This window comes from Gymnoscopelus microlampas, assembly GCF_963454915.1.
Source record: "Gymnoscopelus microlampas genome assembly, chromosome: 1".
Taxonomy (NCBI): domain Eukaryota; kingdom Metazoa; phylum Chordata; class Actinopteri; order Myctophiformes; family Myctophidae; genus Gymnoscopelus; species Gymnoscopelus microlampas.
The window spans coordinates 46,850,613-46,865,492 of record NC_139962.1 but is presented as its reverse complement, the minus strand read 5'-3'; the positions used below and the strand labels follow the sequence as shown (position 1 = coordinate 46,865,492).

Genomic DNA, 14,880 nt, shown 5'->3' with positions numbered 1-14,880 from the left:
GTGGAGTTCTAAGCAATTGTGGAGTTCTAAGCAATTATAGACCCATACCAAGCCTCCCTTTCTAAGCAAGATACATCAAAAGGTTGTTTTCAACCAAATTTCTTTTTCTAAAAGACGAGAACCTTCTAGAGAATTTGCTGTCAGATTTCAGAGCTAATCATAGCACAGAAACTGCTCTCACATACTACACATGCAAACACATATTAAACATATATATATATGCATACAATATGCATATACAAACAAATACTATACATACAAATTAAAACCTAACGCTTGAAACCCGCTCCAGACGGGAAAATAAGTTTTTCTGTGCGCACTCTCATTGAAACGCATTGACAGCGAGAACAGTCGGGCACAAACCTCCACGCACAACAAAGCTCCTGAGCGACGCTTTTTTTGGTGGGTTCCCAGTGTAAAGTGAACAGTTATCTTGCAACCTGCTAGGGGTCAACGTAAAGGTCATTGACGGTCAGAAGAGAAACTCACGTCACAGTCTCGAATGGCATCCATGGCCAGGAGATCGTTGCCATGGCGAAGCTGGAACTGGACCATCTGTGCGGCGCCTCTGAGCGAGGTGAGCTCCACCTCCTGACCCAGGTCAACCTCCTTAATGAGTTCATTCAGCAACAGGAAGTATTTACTCATCCTCTGGATGGGCTTCAAAAGGTAGGATGCTACGTCCATTTTATCACCCAACTCTGCCTGCTTAAACTGGAGACAGAGAGAGAAGCATAATGCAACATAAATAGCTTACTGAAGGACAGCGAGAGAGAGAGAGAGGAGAGGGAGGATTTGGTGTCAGGTGGAGGGGAGCAGATTCAGACAGAAAAAGAGTGTGTGTGTGTGTGTGTGTGTGTGTGTGTGTGTGTGTGTGTGTGTGTGTGTGTGTGTGTGTGTGTGTGTGTGTGTGTGTGTGTGTGTGTGTGTGTGTGTGTGTGTGTGTGCGCGCGCGTGCGTTCATACCTTAAAGAAGTTGTTTCCATGGCTGGCTAGCAAAGCATCAGACTTTGGTTTGTTTTTACTGTAGAGAGCATAGAGGCCAAACTGCTCCCTCTGAAAATAAATAAATAAATAAGAACATACAAATGTATTAAGCACCATAAACGGTGAATAACACACCACTCTGCACATCTTACCCAGCATTGTTAGATGTGTATATGTGTTTTCATAGTTCTTACATGTCTGATAAAGCAGTGAGACACTCTGAAAGGGTGACTGTGACAGGCCTCCAGCTCTCTGAGGAAGAACTGCTGGTGGAAGTCCAGAATCTTCTCCAGGTTTCCAAAGATCACAGATCGTTTCCCTCTCAGGTCCTGAGGGAGGTCATAGCGCTCCATCTCTGGGTAGTAATGCTGTACAACGTACCGTAGAGACCGCACATACTCTCGCTCCGTACACAACATCTCATCAACGATGTGACCCAGTTTACTGTCAGGAAAAAAAACACATTGTTACTTTAATACTGTAGTTGCTTAACACTGATGTTGATTCATGTTGGTTCATAACAATTCATGTTGGTTTTTGAGCATGGCTGAAGACCACGGCATCTATAACAAAGTTTGTCTGTATGTACCCTCAAAATTAGACTAATTACATCTCGGGCTGCAATGATGTCCCACAATCTCAACCTCCGGCCATAAACGAACACAGCATAACCAGTCTGTACAACCAGGAAATGGTAAATGCCAATTTCAAACTTATGATGAGTGGGAAAGTTCTACCATATACATATGTTTTTTTTTATTCTTCTGTGAATTAGTTACACCAACATTGTTTTTATGAAGCCATTTTGTACTTGGAGATTAAGTGTTTATACAGATTATAGTACAATTTCCATTTACTAATTGACATGCCGGTGGGTTTTATTGCCCACAGTATATGGATGCTATAAACATAGCATATCTCTGCTGTCCAGCCCGAAACTGCTAACTCCAAAACGCTCATTGTTCAGGAAACGAAAAAACAAAATATACGTTTTTCAGAAAATGAAGAAAACCTTATATTTTTAAAACAAAGCAATACTACCTCGTCAAAGTTGGTATAGTGACTGTATATATTGTGAGATACTTGCATGTGTCATTATATTATCAACACTTTACCCAAATCGCGGGTAAATCAACACTTTACCCAGCGCGAGTGGAGTTATAAGTTTCAGACGAGCAGAAATCAAGCTGAAATGGAGTTAGGTGTCCAAACAACAGTAGCTCCACTCGCTGATGAGAGAGGTTTCAAAAGGGTACAGATTCCCAAAAGCTAACAATGGATCTCCAAGCTCACAATGCATCACAACAACGTGTGAATTAATGCCCTGATGCTTCATGACACTTATTATATAGGCCTACAACAATAAACAGGACTTTAAATATTACAATAACTTCTGCTAAGAGGAGCAGAGCGCGACAGAAATGCTATGAACGTCTTTCTTCTTATCACAATGCTCTCCTCATTAAACACTTCATAGATTTTAGAAATATAATTACTTGTTTTCATAACATTAGCGTCAGTGCTGTTTGATAAACAGGTACACTGCATAGTTTTAACAGACTACGGGGAGTCTACGTTTTGTTCCTCCTCGTTCACTGAGCACTGCTAATGCTGTGCTGTAGCACTGTGTAGAGGAGAGGGGGGAGTTGTTTGTTTTTGACGGACAGTTTGAGGATCCAATGGAGTTGGGAGTTTTCGTCTGAGGCGCTTTTTAATACTTTTCATTGGTTCAAATGTTTAGATTTTTTACACAGATGTGAAGGGTGTTCAATAGCGTCGATTTATGAAAAAAAAAAAAAAAACTGAAAATGGAGTTAGCTGGTCCCGGCTGGACACCGACGATATGGTTTTAATAACAGCTATAAATAAACACAGTGTATGTTACCCACCTTCCCTTGGCTCTGGGTGGTGTGGCACTATGGGTGTCGGTTCTCATCCTGTCTCCATTGGGCCAGGCATGTCGGGGGGTGAGGGGTCGGTCTGTGACCTCAGTGCTGGTGACCTCTAACCCCTTGATGACCACGCCCACGTGGCCCCGAGTACACGACCCACCATAGCGCGGGATGTCCGGGGTGGAGGGACAGTCCAGACTGTGAGTCTTACGCAGCAACGGACGACGGGAGGTGCAGGAGGAAGGAGTGGAGGTAGGAGGAGGAGTAGTGAGAGTGCGATCCAGGGAGGAGGAAGTAGGGGAGGAGGCGGCCGAGCTGACGGAGGAGCAGCGAGGAGACGAGTCCCCAGAGGAGACACTACGGGGGAAGTGGTGGGGGGTGTGAGGGGGCATGTAAGGGGAGGAGGTAGTAGAAGGAGGAGAAGAGGTGGAGAATCTGTCCCTGCCGCCCCACACCCCGGACAACGCCCTGCGACAGAACCATGCCCCGGAACTCCTCTGCTTGCTATGGGTGGAGTCTGGAATACTGTGGTTTCCGTGGATGGAGTCTGGGCTCCTCTGGTAGCTAGAGGTGGAGTCTGCGCTCATCTGGTTGCTATGGGTGGACTCTGTAGTCTTCTGCTGGCCTTGGGTGGAGTCTGAACTCTTGCTATGGGTGGACGCTGGGCTCCTGTGGTTGTTATTGATGGAGTCTGAACCCCTCCGGTTGCTGTGGGTGGAGTCTAAAAAACTCTGGTTGCCAGGTATGGAGTCTGGGGCTGTCTGGGTGCTATGGGTGGAGTCTAGACTACTTTGGCTGCTATGTGTGGAGTCTGTACATGTCTGATTGCTGTAGACAGAGTCTAAACCCTTTAGACAGGTGGGCTCAGAGAGGCGTCTGTGGGCGGAGTCTCTCTGTGTTCTGAGCGCAGTGTCAAGTTTCTTCTCAAACGTCCGTTTAGCCTCCTGACATTTAGACCAGGCGAAGTGCCACTGGCTAAGCCCCGCCTCCCGGCCCACCTCAGCCGCCAACAAACGCATCTCCTCAAACTCCTCATCTGGTATTGGTGGATGCTGCTGACGGTTGCTCTCCAGACAGCCAATTACAGCCTGGCATTTCTCTGGCTGACTGCAGTCTTCCATGGTGACTCCAGCCAACCGACGCATCGCGGCTAAAGACCAGCCATAAGCCTGTGGAGAGAGGAACACACACATTCACCTACAAGAAAAGCGCTGTATGCATTTCCAACTTGCATTGTTCCCGACTTGCATCGTTCCCGAGTAGGCCGGTGCCCACCGGTCTAGTGTACATAAAGTGAGTGACAGGTCAGTGTACAAATGTAAATGAGTGCATAATGCGCTTAAACTGGCAGCGACTTTGTCACCTGCGCCTTGGTCCCTGTCGCTGCAGCCAGCTTGTGGCTTGCTTAAGTTTTGAGGAAGTGGAGAGTGCAATGGCACCTTGTCTGGAAGCATTTAATTTATATTTCACCTACACGGTACAAAAATAAATAGTTTCTAATAACATTTTGGGGTGAGAAATATTGATTCATTTCACAATTATAATGCCTAGTTTAAAAGTATGTTTTAAACAATATTCCGGAGCTTCCGTGCAGGGACAAGTCCCCACTGTCAAAGTATGCTCCTCTGTTCTGTCGCGATTCACCTACAGTATAGTATGAATAAACAGCATCTACTTTTTAACAAAACATTTGTCATGGATTGACTTTTCCTTTCATTATATTGCTATATTTATCATGTAGTTCGGTGAGTCCAGTGTCAGCTCCAGGCAGCTCATGCCAGCAGCCTTGCCCGACAGGAGAGCTCACAGAAATACATATTATATGTCTTCTGATTGTCCGTCACTTGACTGTGTCAACGCTCATTTGCATAGAGCGGAACTTATCCCAGACTTTTTTTTTGTCGCCAGGTGTCTCGCCCCTCCATGTCACTCAGTCTAACCCAACCATCACTGGTAATGAATGACTGCCGGCAGCTTTGCCGCTTCTTGTTGCTGCCGGTGTGAGTGCATGGTGACTGACATGGCCATCTGGCATTGAGTAATAGAACAGGATTATGATCAAAAGTGCAGCAGGTAGGCCAGTATTCAAAGTAGTTATATGGGTCAAAAATGTACAGAGTACAGACATGTGTGGCAGGGCTCAGCACTTGTTCAGCAGCCTGATGGCCTGGTTGTGGAAACTAGTCTGTTAATTCAGGATTTCATACTGCGGTATCGCCTGACAGTAGCGGTGTTAACAGATTGTGGCTCGGGTGGTTAGTGTCATTGATGATTTGCTTAGCCTTGGCTATGCATCTCTTGGGCATATATGTTTTTTGGTGAGCATGTAAATATGCATTGATTGTGGAGTCCCTTGAATGTGAACATAATATAGGTGATCTTAAGTACATTTAATTATACCTAGAATTTGTCTTCTGCATTTAACACATCCTACAGCAGCCAGACATTCTCCAGTGCCTGGTGATCGGCTCCAGCTCCAGAGACTTTTTTCAAGGGCACTGGTAAAAAGCATGTACCTAAAATGTCTTCTGGTGTAGAGGGAAGCCCCTCGTGAACACAGGGAGAACATGCACCACCACCACCACACAGAAATGCCCCAGTCGGCCCCCAGTGGGACTCAAACCTATGAGTAAAACTGGTTCTACTATGTTTGTGTGGGGCTTGTGGGTATATTGCTATGTGACATCTGTACAATGCCAGTTTCCCAACAGACCAATGACAAATCTATTCATCTATAAACATTTGTATATTCTATAAACTGTATATATTCTCGGTATAAACTAAAAGTATTCAATTCCAACACTAAGAGCACATTCTGAAACACTCATTCACCAAGGCAACCACTCCTCTCAATCAGAGACTCCATGAGGAAGGCTTGGAAGTGTGAAGTGAACTCTCTCTCTCTGTGTGTGTGTGTGTGTGTGTGTGTGTGTGTGTGTGTGTGTGTGTGTGTGTGTGTGTGTGTGTGTGTGTGTGTGTGTGTGTGTGTGTGTGTGTGTGTGTGTGTGTGTGTGTGTGTGTGTGTGTGGTGGGGGAATGGGTGAGTGGCTCTGATCAAGGCCGGCGGTGGTGGGGGGTGTGGGTGAAGGGGGTGTGGGGCCACAAAGGAGTCAGCCTTTGAGGAGTGAGAGAAGGAAGGGAGGCGGTAGTGGAGTAATGAGGGAGAGAGGGGCAGGAGGGGGCTGAATTGAACCTTAAAAGAGACTGAAAGACAGAGAGAGCAAGAGAGTTGGAGGTAGAGAGAGAGAAAGAGATGGAGAGGCGTGTCCTGACACGAGGCCAGGGATGACCTCATCACTTAGACACTTCAAGAATGTTTTACTGAATGAGAGGGAAAGAGAGGAGAAGAGACAGAGAGGTGGGCTGGTGATGAGATGAAGACTGTTTTCAATGTGTCCACAAGTTCTTCACTTTAGAGGTAAACTTTAAATGCTTGCCCTGACAGGCTAAAGCAAAAGCATGTGAACTTAACCCCAACTCACACACACACACACACACACACACACACACACACACACACACACACACACACACACACACACACACACACACACACACACACACACACACACACACACACACACACACACACACACACACACACACACACACACACAGTTTGTGTCCTTTGTATATTGCTAACCTCTCTGTGCTGCTGGTTGTGTTAGCTATGTAAACTCAGCCAGTGAACTTGTGAGCAGAACACCAATGCCTGCCTCCAGCATGAACTACAATAAACGTGCTGTTGAGCCAGGCACAATTGCTGTACTGGTTGTACAGTGGACAACAGTATCCCAGTGGCCAACAGCAGAAGACTGTGGTTGTACTGGTTTGCTCCCAGTGGCCAATAACATAAGACGAGCTCTATGCAAATTTTATGAAGAGATTAAATCAGTGCAAGCTAAGACAGTTACGGAGCAAAAGTAGAAAACAAAATAACTTATAGAGAGACATGTAGAGTTCTATGCCTTCTACATCGTGGATTATGGAACATGATTCTGTGATTCTGATGAACTCGGGGTAGACATACAGTTTAGAACACTCATCTATTTACATTATGTGGAACAAATCCACTGCTACGCCTGCACCACAATGTAATGACACAGCACTAACCGCCAGTCAGGAAAGATGAATTCACCATGTTAATTAAGGCACTTTCAGCACATCTACTGCTGACACAAATCTATAACCTGCTCTACCATTGATAGCCAAGATGAGACTGGAAATACGTTTAGACCTTTCCAAGGACAGCAAAAGCTTTTGAATGTTGCTAATATTATTTTTTACTCCAAAATATTCACATGACATAATTTATGTATGTATATCATTTATAGGATATATCTAAAGTTACCGTTGATTGTGAGCAAGCAGTTTGTTCATGAGCAAACAGATCTACAAACTCCCAACATTGTGAACGTTATGAGCTTGTAGATCAGCTTTTTGCAGTTAATAAATAAATAAATTAGAAATTCTTTGAAAAATGGCACATACAGTATGCACAAAAATGCCCAACACCAAGACACCAGGTTGAAAGTGGTTAAAGCAGAAATGATGCTCCATCGTGCTAGCGTGTCTGTTGATGTAAAAAAAAAGAACTGATCTGCAAGATAACCTAATAGTCCTGTGTCCTGATCGGAACGGCAGAGAACACAGCTTATTTACAGTCTTCAATAATTCTAACATTTTCATCTGAGATCTAAATCATGACATTTAATGAGCCCAGAAGTCAACATATCTCCTCCACTACTACTGTACAGCGCTGTTTGTTAGTGTGTGTGTTGTCAGCAGGCATGGGAACAAGCGGCTGCTAAGCGTGCTCAGTAAGCGTGCTGATCAAGACTCATCAGTAGAATGATCAGTATGACAAGCAGTCAGCCAGAAACAAACACACACGCACGCACGCACGCACGCGCGCACACACACACACACACTAGACTGACACACACAATAGACTGACACACACGCACACACACACACACACACACACACACACACACACACACACACACACACACACACACACACACACACACACACACACACACACACACACACACACACACACACACACACACACACACACACACACTAGAGTAATACACATGCACACAAACAAAGTGGCAGTGACTTGGAGTTTTAAATCAAACGTAGGTTATTTTAAGGCTTTCCGTAAAACACATGCACATACAAACAGAACATTGGCTAGCCTGTGAACATGTCATTGTTGTGACGAAATGCAGTAAGTCAGCAACAAGACAATGTTTAGACTATGTGAGGGAGGAAAGTATTTCAACACTGATTGTCATCCAGCCACTGGAGTTGTCATTTATACAAAGGTAACAGCCTTCTAAAGTGCTATTGTATATTTGTAACATTTTTGACTTTTTTTTTGTGGAAAAGTTTGGATTTATTTGATATTGCATTTACTTTGCCTATATTATAATGACATGAGTTAGGGGTCAACAACAGACACATGCTAACCTGTTAGGAGGACTCCTAGCTTCAAAACCTATTGAAGTAAATATGCACAAGACAGTAACACACAGTAATGACAGAGTAGCCACTGTGGCTAATGCTAGCAGTATTTCATATACACAATTCACATTTACTGACAGATTCCCATTAGAAAGAGACAGACAGAGGGAAATAAAACAAAACACAGTGAGAGGGCTCTGGAAAAGTGAAAATGAAAAGAGTGAAAAAGAAATACACATAAAAGGAGGGGGCCAGCCAACACAGCATTCCAACTGACCACACACACACACACACACACACACACACACACACACACACACACACACACACACACACACACACACACACACACCATCAACCTTGAGACTCAGTTTTACAAAGTCCCTCAACAGCAAAACCTTACAGCACTCCAAAGTCTGTGTGTGTGTGTGTGTGTGTGTGTGTGTGTGTGTGTGTGTGTGTGTGTGTGTGTGTGTGTGTGTGTGTGTGTGTGTGTGTGTGTGTGTGTGTTGGTCCTACCTTAGTAGTGAGTGTGTTCTAGTAGAGTGATTGGGGTTCTCTGAGACAGGATAAGGAACTGAAAAACTCATCCTCTCTCTCTCTCTCTCTCTAACACACACACACACTCACAGGAGACTCCTCCCTCTCCCCTCCTCTATTCACAGCCAAACAGCAGGGTAAATAGCAGATGGGACCCCAACATATATACGTGCACGCACGTAACCACACGCGCACACACACACACACACCCACCCACCAGCATGGGTTGGAGACAGGGGGGTGGGGTGAGGGGCACTGTCGCCACGACTACAAAGGCAGTGGAGTGAAAGCGGGCAGGGAGGAGGGGTACGTAGAGAGAAGGAGGCAAAAGGAGAGGAGAGGGGGTCCGGAAAGAGAGAGGAGGAGGAGGAGGAGGGGGGAGGAAGTGTTGGCACTGGAGTTTTACCTGGACTGTTAAAGTCAACAGGATTTAATTGTACACACACACACACACACACACACACACACACACACACACACACACACACACACACACACACACACACACACACACACACACACACACACACACACACACACACACACACACACAGTCCAGTCCTCACAGCTTGATCAGTAATTGCTCTGCATGCAGACTGTTGCAGTTGTCATATCAATACTATAGATCAATACCTCATATGAATATACCCTCTGTCTGAACAAAAACACACCACACCATCTGCTGTTGAACAGACATCCTGATGCTGTGTGTGCGTGTGCGTGTGTGTGTGTGTGTGTGTGTGTGTGTGTGTGTGCACGCGTGTAAATGATTTAATCTTACTGATCGGTAATTAAACCCAGAAGGCCACAAAACTTTCTTCAAATTGAGTGCACATACACAGCTGCAGTCTTCAAATATGCTGCCCAGTATGACCACAGTCATCTAATGCTGACCACTGGACGCTGCCCAGTGTAACCATGAAAATAAATAAACACTGCCTCTTAACAGTCTTCCAATGCTGGCCACTGGAAGCTGTCAGTCTTCTACTGTTGACTGTTGACCCATACAGTAGTTGCTGGACCAGAGCAGTGGGGGTTAGCAAAGAGGGAACAAAAGTAAGCTTTAAGATGAAGTTTAAAGAAATGTCTCATGTTCTTTCAAGACTTTTCCTTTGTTCTTTAAAAGTGTAGCCTTTCTTTCATGCGTTTGTTTAGTTTTTATTTCCGTTTCAGTTTTTTTGTGGGGGTTTTGTCTTTTTCTTCAACTGTTTGTTTAGTCTTGTGGTTTATTTTGTAACTGTCAATCCTGTGCTATTTTCGATCTTCAACTGCCTTTTGTATAAAAGGAAACATTTCAATAAACAGAAAAAGAAGTGTAACCGACATTGTTATATCCAGTCAAAAGATTGTGCAGATAGAGTAGTAAATGTAAAACCCTTTCTAAAGAGGGTTCAGTCAGGAACACTCTCATCACATAACCATTTATTGCAAAAAATACATTGAATGGTTTTAATTGACATTGATGGCTCTGCTCTTAATATGCTACCCATGTGTATAAAAAAGCGGGACCAAAGTGAGACATTGAATTCAGTTTAACTTTTGAGCCATGCAAGAATCTTTGCCGTCAGCAGTGGTTGAGGCAGCACTGGAGTAGCAGAGATCAAGAGAAAGCCATAGTTAAATGAACCAGAATGGGCTGTGATTGATGTATAGAAATCTAGCTGATTAGGAACACTTCAAATCAGCAGACTGACAGCTGATTACTACTGTGGCGTATGACTCCTGTGTCCTGCCCTGTGTTGAATATGGTGCTGAGTCTGTATACTCACAGCTCACAAAATAATGACTGCCTGTTACAAACTGTGGCACAATATTACAAAAGATGAACGGCTGTTTCTAACAACGTTGCCCAGTATATGGCAAACAAGGCCATGGAATTCAGCATAGATGCAGGCTTGGAAAGCAGACATACACTGAATGCTCTTCCATATGGAGGTGCCTAGCATGCAAAATCTAAGCACTTTTGTCACTGTCGGGCAGAAACCTTGTATGTCCATTTATGTGTTCCAAATAATCCAATGTAGTTATTATTTAGTCTCAAGCTCATGTTAACTCTCTGGCGTCCACATTTTGTTTTAAAATACAAAATGACTACAATGTTTTTGTCAGGAATGGTATGATGTACTTTAATGGTTTAATACTTTTCATTGGTTACATATTTATAAAACACACAGACTTAACCACTTTCACATTCTCAAACAAATTATAGCTCATTGTGAGCTTGTAGATCGGCTTTGTTTTCGCTACGTCTGTGTGATACTGCAGTATGACTGCAGTATAAAGTAGGACATTCATTTACGAAAAAACAAAAACTTGAAATATGGAGATGAGGTTTCTGCCCAATGTAATTCTGCAATATTCAATGTGCACAACTACATGCACATGTGGGGATTACACTGTCAATGTGTGAGACTATCTCTCTAATAGAGAGATACAAATTGACAGTGTAATCCCTACGTTTTTACTCAGTGTCTATCTGATAGACACTGAGTAAAAACTTTTTTTTCTCCCCTATTTAGTCATTATGCCAATTTATTCCTCCCCACACACATTTCTGTGTTGTCACTGCTGCTGTATCCTACTGGCTCACCTACCAGTGAGGAGCCCCCACCGGGAGGACGTAGAGCCTTCGTCCAACTCTTCCCACCCAAGACTCCCTGCTGACAGGTGCCGCCCCAGCCCGTGGGATTACGTGCAGTGACAATTATCACCCTCCCCGACCGGCTTCCCTCCCCCGAACACGGGCCAATTGTGTCCGTATAGACGCTCGACAAAGCCGGATGCACCACGGTGGATTCAAACCCACAACCACCACGCTGGTGGGCAGGCTCTTTACCACTGTGCCACCCGAGCGCCTCGAGTAAAAACATTGAGCGTGTAAAAGGTCACTCAACACAGGGGATGAAGAGACATTCAGGATAGGACAAATTGGTATTATACCCTGTAAGACTGTTGTTTTTATTTAGGCTAATTTACCTTCATTGGTTTACAACCTTTTTGGAGCTGGCCATCGACTTGCTTTGGTGCCTTTGATAATGTTCTAGAAATGGGTGCAAATGACTGGAGAACCCCATAATATTTTTTAACCTATTAAGAACTGAGGTCTTCATTTGAAGATTTTTCAAAAATGTTCAAAATTAGCAGCGGTGGCATGAAGTGACACGCTGTGAGCTTGTATATCTGCTATCTTTAAATAGCCAACGCAAAAAGATCTAAAATTACATAGATGCTTTCCTGGTTTTAATGGGTTCATTGATAAAAATCTATAAATAATAGATTAAGTAAGTAATTAATTGCCTTTGCTTCAAAAGCAATGTTTCAGCAGTTTCACAGTCTTTAGGATATTAGACTTAAACACAATTTTCGGGTCTTTTCAGGTAGTTCAGCAGGATCAGCCTTGCTCAAGAGCCTAAAAGGGACCTCACTGACACTCGCCCCCCTGTCCCTGACCCTACTGTCCCCCCTCCCACACACACAATACATCCTGTCTACTACAGTACATGTCTGCGACCCACTGACCTGACATGAGACACAAGGGCTGTTAGTATGTGTGTGTGAGAGAGAGTATGTCTGTGTCTTGTGCAGTGGTGGTGGTCCTGGGGTCCTTTGTAAGTAAGGAGCAGCTGTGAACTGTTTTACTGTTCTCATATTGACTTGTCATATATAGCCTAGAGGTACACACACACACACACACACACACACACACACACACACGCACGCACAAACTAACCCCTCCCACCTTCTGGCCTCAGTACAAAATGGCATATTTGTGTCTATGTTGTATTGATCAGCAGAAGTAAATGTTTTACTTCAGTAAGTAAGTGTTGGAGAGACAAACAGCAATGCTTGTTTTCAAGTTCATATCAATAAATATTAAACCCATAAATGATATTAAATCATAAAAATGATTTAAAACATAGATTCACTATTCCATTTATTTAATAGAAAACAATGACAGCATCAAAACATGACTTCCAGAGAAACAAAGAACACGTGTGTGTGTGTGTGTCAGTCTACCAACAGATGGTGGACTGCGCTCACTGCTGTCTGGAAGGACAGTGTGTGTGTGTGTGTGTGTGTGTGTGTGTGTGTGTGTGAGAGACAGAGAGTGAGAGCGAGAGAGAAAGAGGGGGGGGGGGGGGTGACAGCTGTTGCATGCTGGGATACGTCTAGAGACAGTAGGCCAGAGGTCAGAGTTCACCTGTCACCATGGTTACCGTGTTTGATGTGATTGATTCACTTATAAGCCTTTGTAACAGAGACACTGAGACAGTGCCATTGCTCAATGTCAATTGCACATCAACAGTACTCAAACATAATATCGAACACCACACACACATAAACACAGAGCCCACATGTTCTTCTAACCAGCCAGTTTTGTCTTATTAACCACTTAAGCCCCACTTAAACTACCCAGAGATCCTTGGGGGGGGGGGTTCCAGGGGGTCCCCACGAAAATGATTGTTAGGAACCGAATGGACCCTTACAGGTCTATAACCATTTGTACACTGTGGCCTAAGGCACCGCAAACTCGGGGTACTTGGAATTAAACCTTTTGAGAACCATCGCAATAGCTGATCTACGCGGTCATAATGAAAAGATTTTATTATTATTTCCACATTTGTTTGAAAACTTTTTAGTAAAAAAAAAAGCTTAACTTTGTATTTTTGCCAAGCACATCATTCATGATCAGCTATGACACGCTCTTGGTTTGCTTAGAGATCACATGTACAGTAGGTGTCAAGAAGTACAGGTCATACAACATTAAACTTAAAACATGCTATGGTTATATACAAGTTATCTGTAACAGTTACAAAGTCTGCCATAAGTTTTAACCACATGAGTCTATAAGCTAGCAGATCTATAACCTCACAACACATCGCGTTGCAACGCTTTGAGAGCTGTAGATCTGCCATTTCCGGCGAAGATATTTAGTGTAGAGCGAAAACAGGAGGGATGTCTACTTAGTATTGAGCCCAGAGGGACAGCTTTATGTTTAGATGAATGTTAAAATGTTATGTATTGAGACAGGAAGTCAGCGCTTGGACCAACAAGCACAGTGGCTTACACTAGTTGCTTGGTTGCAGATAAAAACTGTGTTTGACAGATTCCAGTAGCCAACAGTAGAAGACTGTGGTTGTACTGGGAATATCCTTGTTTGAAGCAGGTTACTGAATCAATAGACCTAAAGGCTCTACTAAGAAACTAATCAGGAAAGTAAATATGGCTGTCCAGCTGTCATACTCACCCCCCCCCCCCCCCCCCCACACACACACACACAAGTATCACTACCTTGTGAAAAAGGCACAGAAACTAAACGTGTGTATGCCATTCCCAAGCCGGTCATTCTCAAAACCCTGCTTGGCTGAGATGCACAGAGGAGTATTCGTTTTGCTTCAGCTGATAACTTATTCCATGCACCACGGCTTGCCAATTCGGACAGCACACTCTGTGACGAGTGTTGAGGGTACCAAAATGAGGGCCCCCCCAAAACAACTGGCTTGATGACTGTCTTGTCTTGTGAATAACATGCAGTCAACTTAAATAAGTGAATGAAGGAAGTCTAGTTAACTAGCAGATCGAGAACGTGACCCAAGCATGTTGTGCTGGGCAGTATATCTAGTTTTAAATATTATAATGTATAATTTAATGCGATTCAATATGATTTTGAGTATTGGGACGATGAAATCATCATATTATCATCCTATGTCATATTCACTGAATCTTCCAGCAGTGTAAAGGAATCCTCAGTGTTACTTTATCCACTTCTAACTCCAAGAGTGTACAGATGGAACCAAATGGACCCGTACCACTGGGGCCCTTACTGTGTAACTCTCTGTTGCGTCCCCTTTAACCTGTGTTATTCAGGGATCTATTTTCAGTAAATAAAGACATAAAACATAGAGGTACATGGCTGAATGGTGACATTTAGGCTGTTTAGAGGAAAGTGACCAATATGTACACACATATACAGTGTATATAAATA

General features: G+C 43.8%; 1 protein-coding gene across 2 annotated transcripts in view; it reads right to left on the bottom strand.

Moving 5' to 3' along the window:
• The window catches only part of plekhg4 (pleckstrin homology domain containing, family G (with RhoGef domain) member 4), a 44,751-nt gene that overhangs the window by 3,899 nt on the left and 25,972 nt on the right, over positions 1-14,880 (bottom strand). For both annotated transcript variants that reach the window (XM_084044752.1, XM_084044753.1), the window contains exons 14-17: positions 2,877-4,048; positions 1,182-1,431; positions 967-1,056; positions 490-714 (exon numbers count right to left, since the gene is read on the bottom strand). In XM_084044752.1, coding sequence (XP_083900878.1) covers positions 490-714; positions 967-1,056; positions 1,182-1,431; positions 2,877-4,048 — 1,737 coding nt within the window. The remainder of the gene's footprint in view (positions 1-489; positions 715-966; positions 1,057-1,181; positions 1,432-2,876; positions 4,049-14,880) is intronic.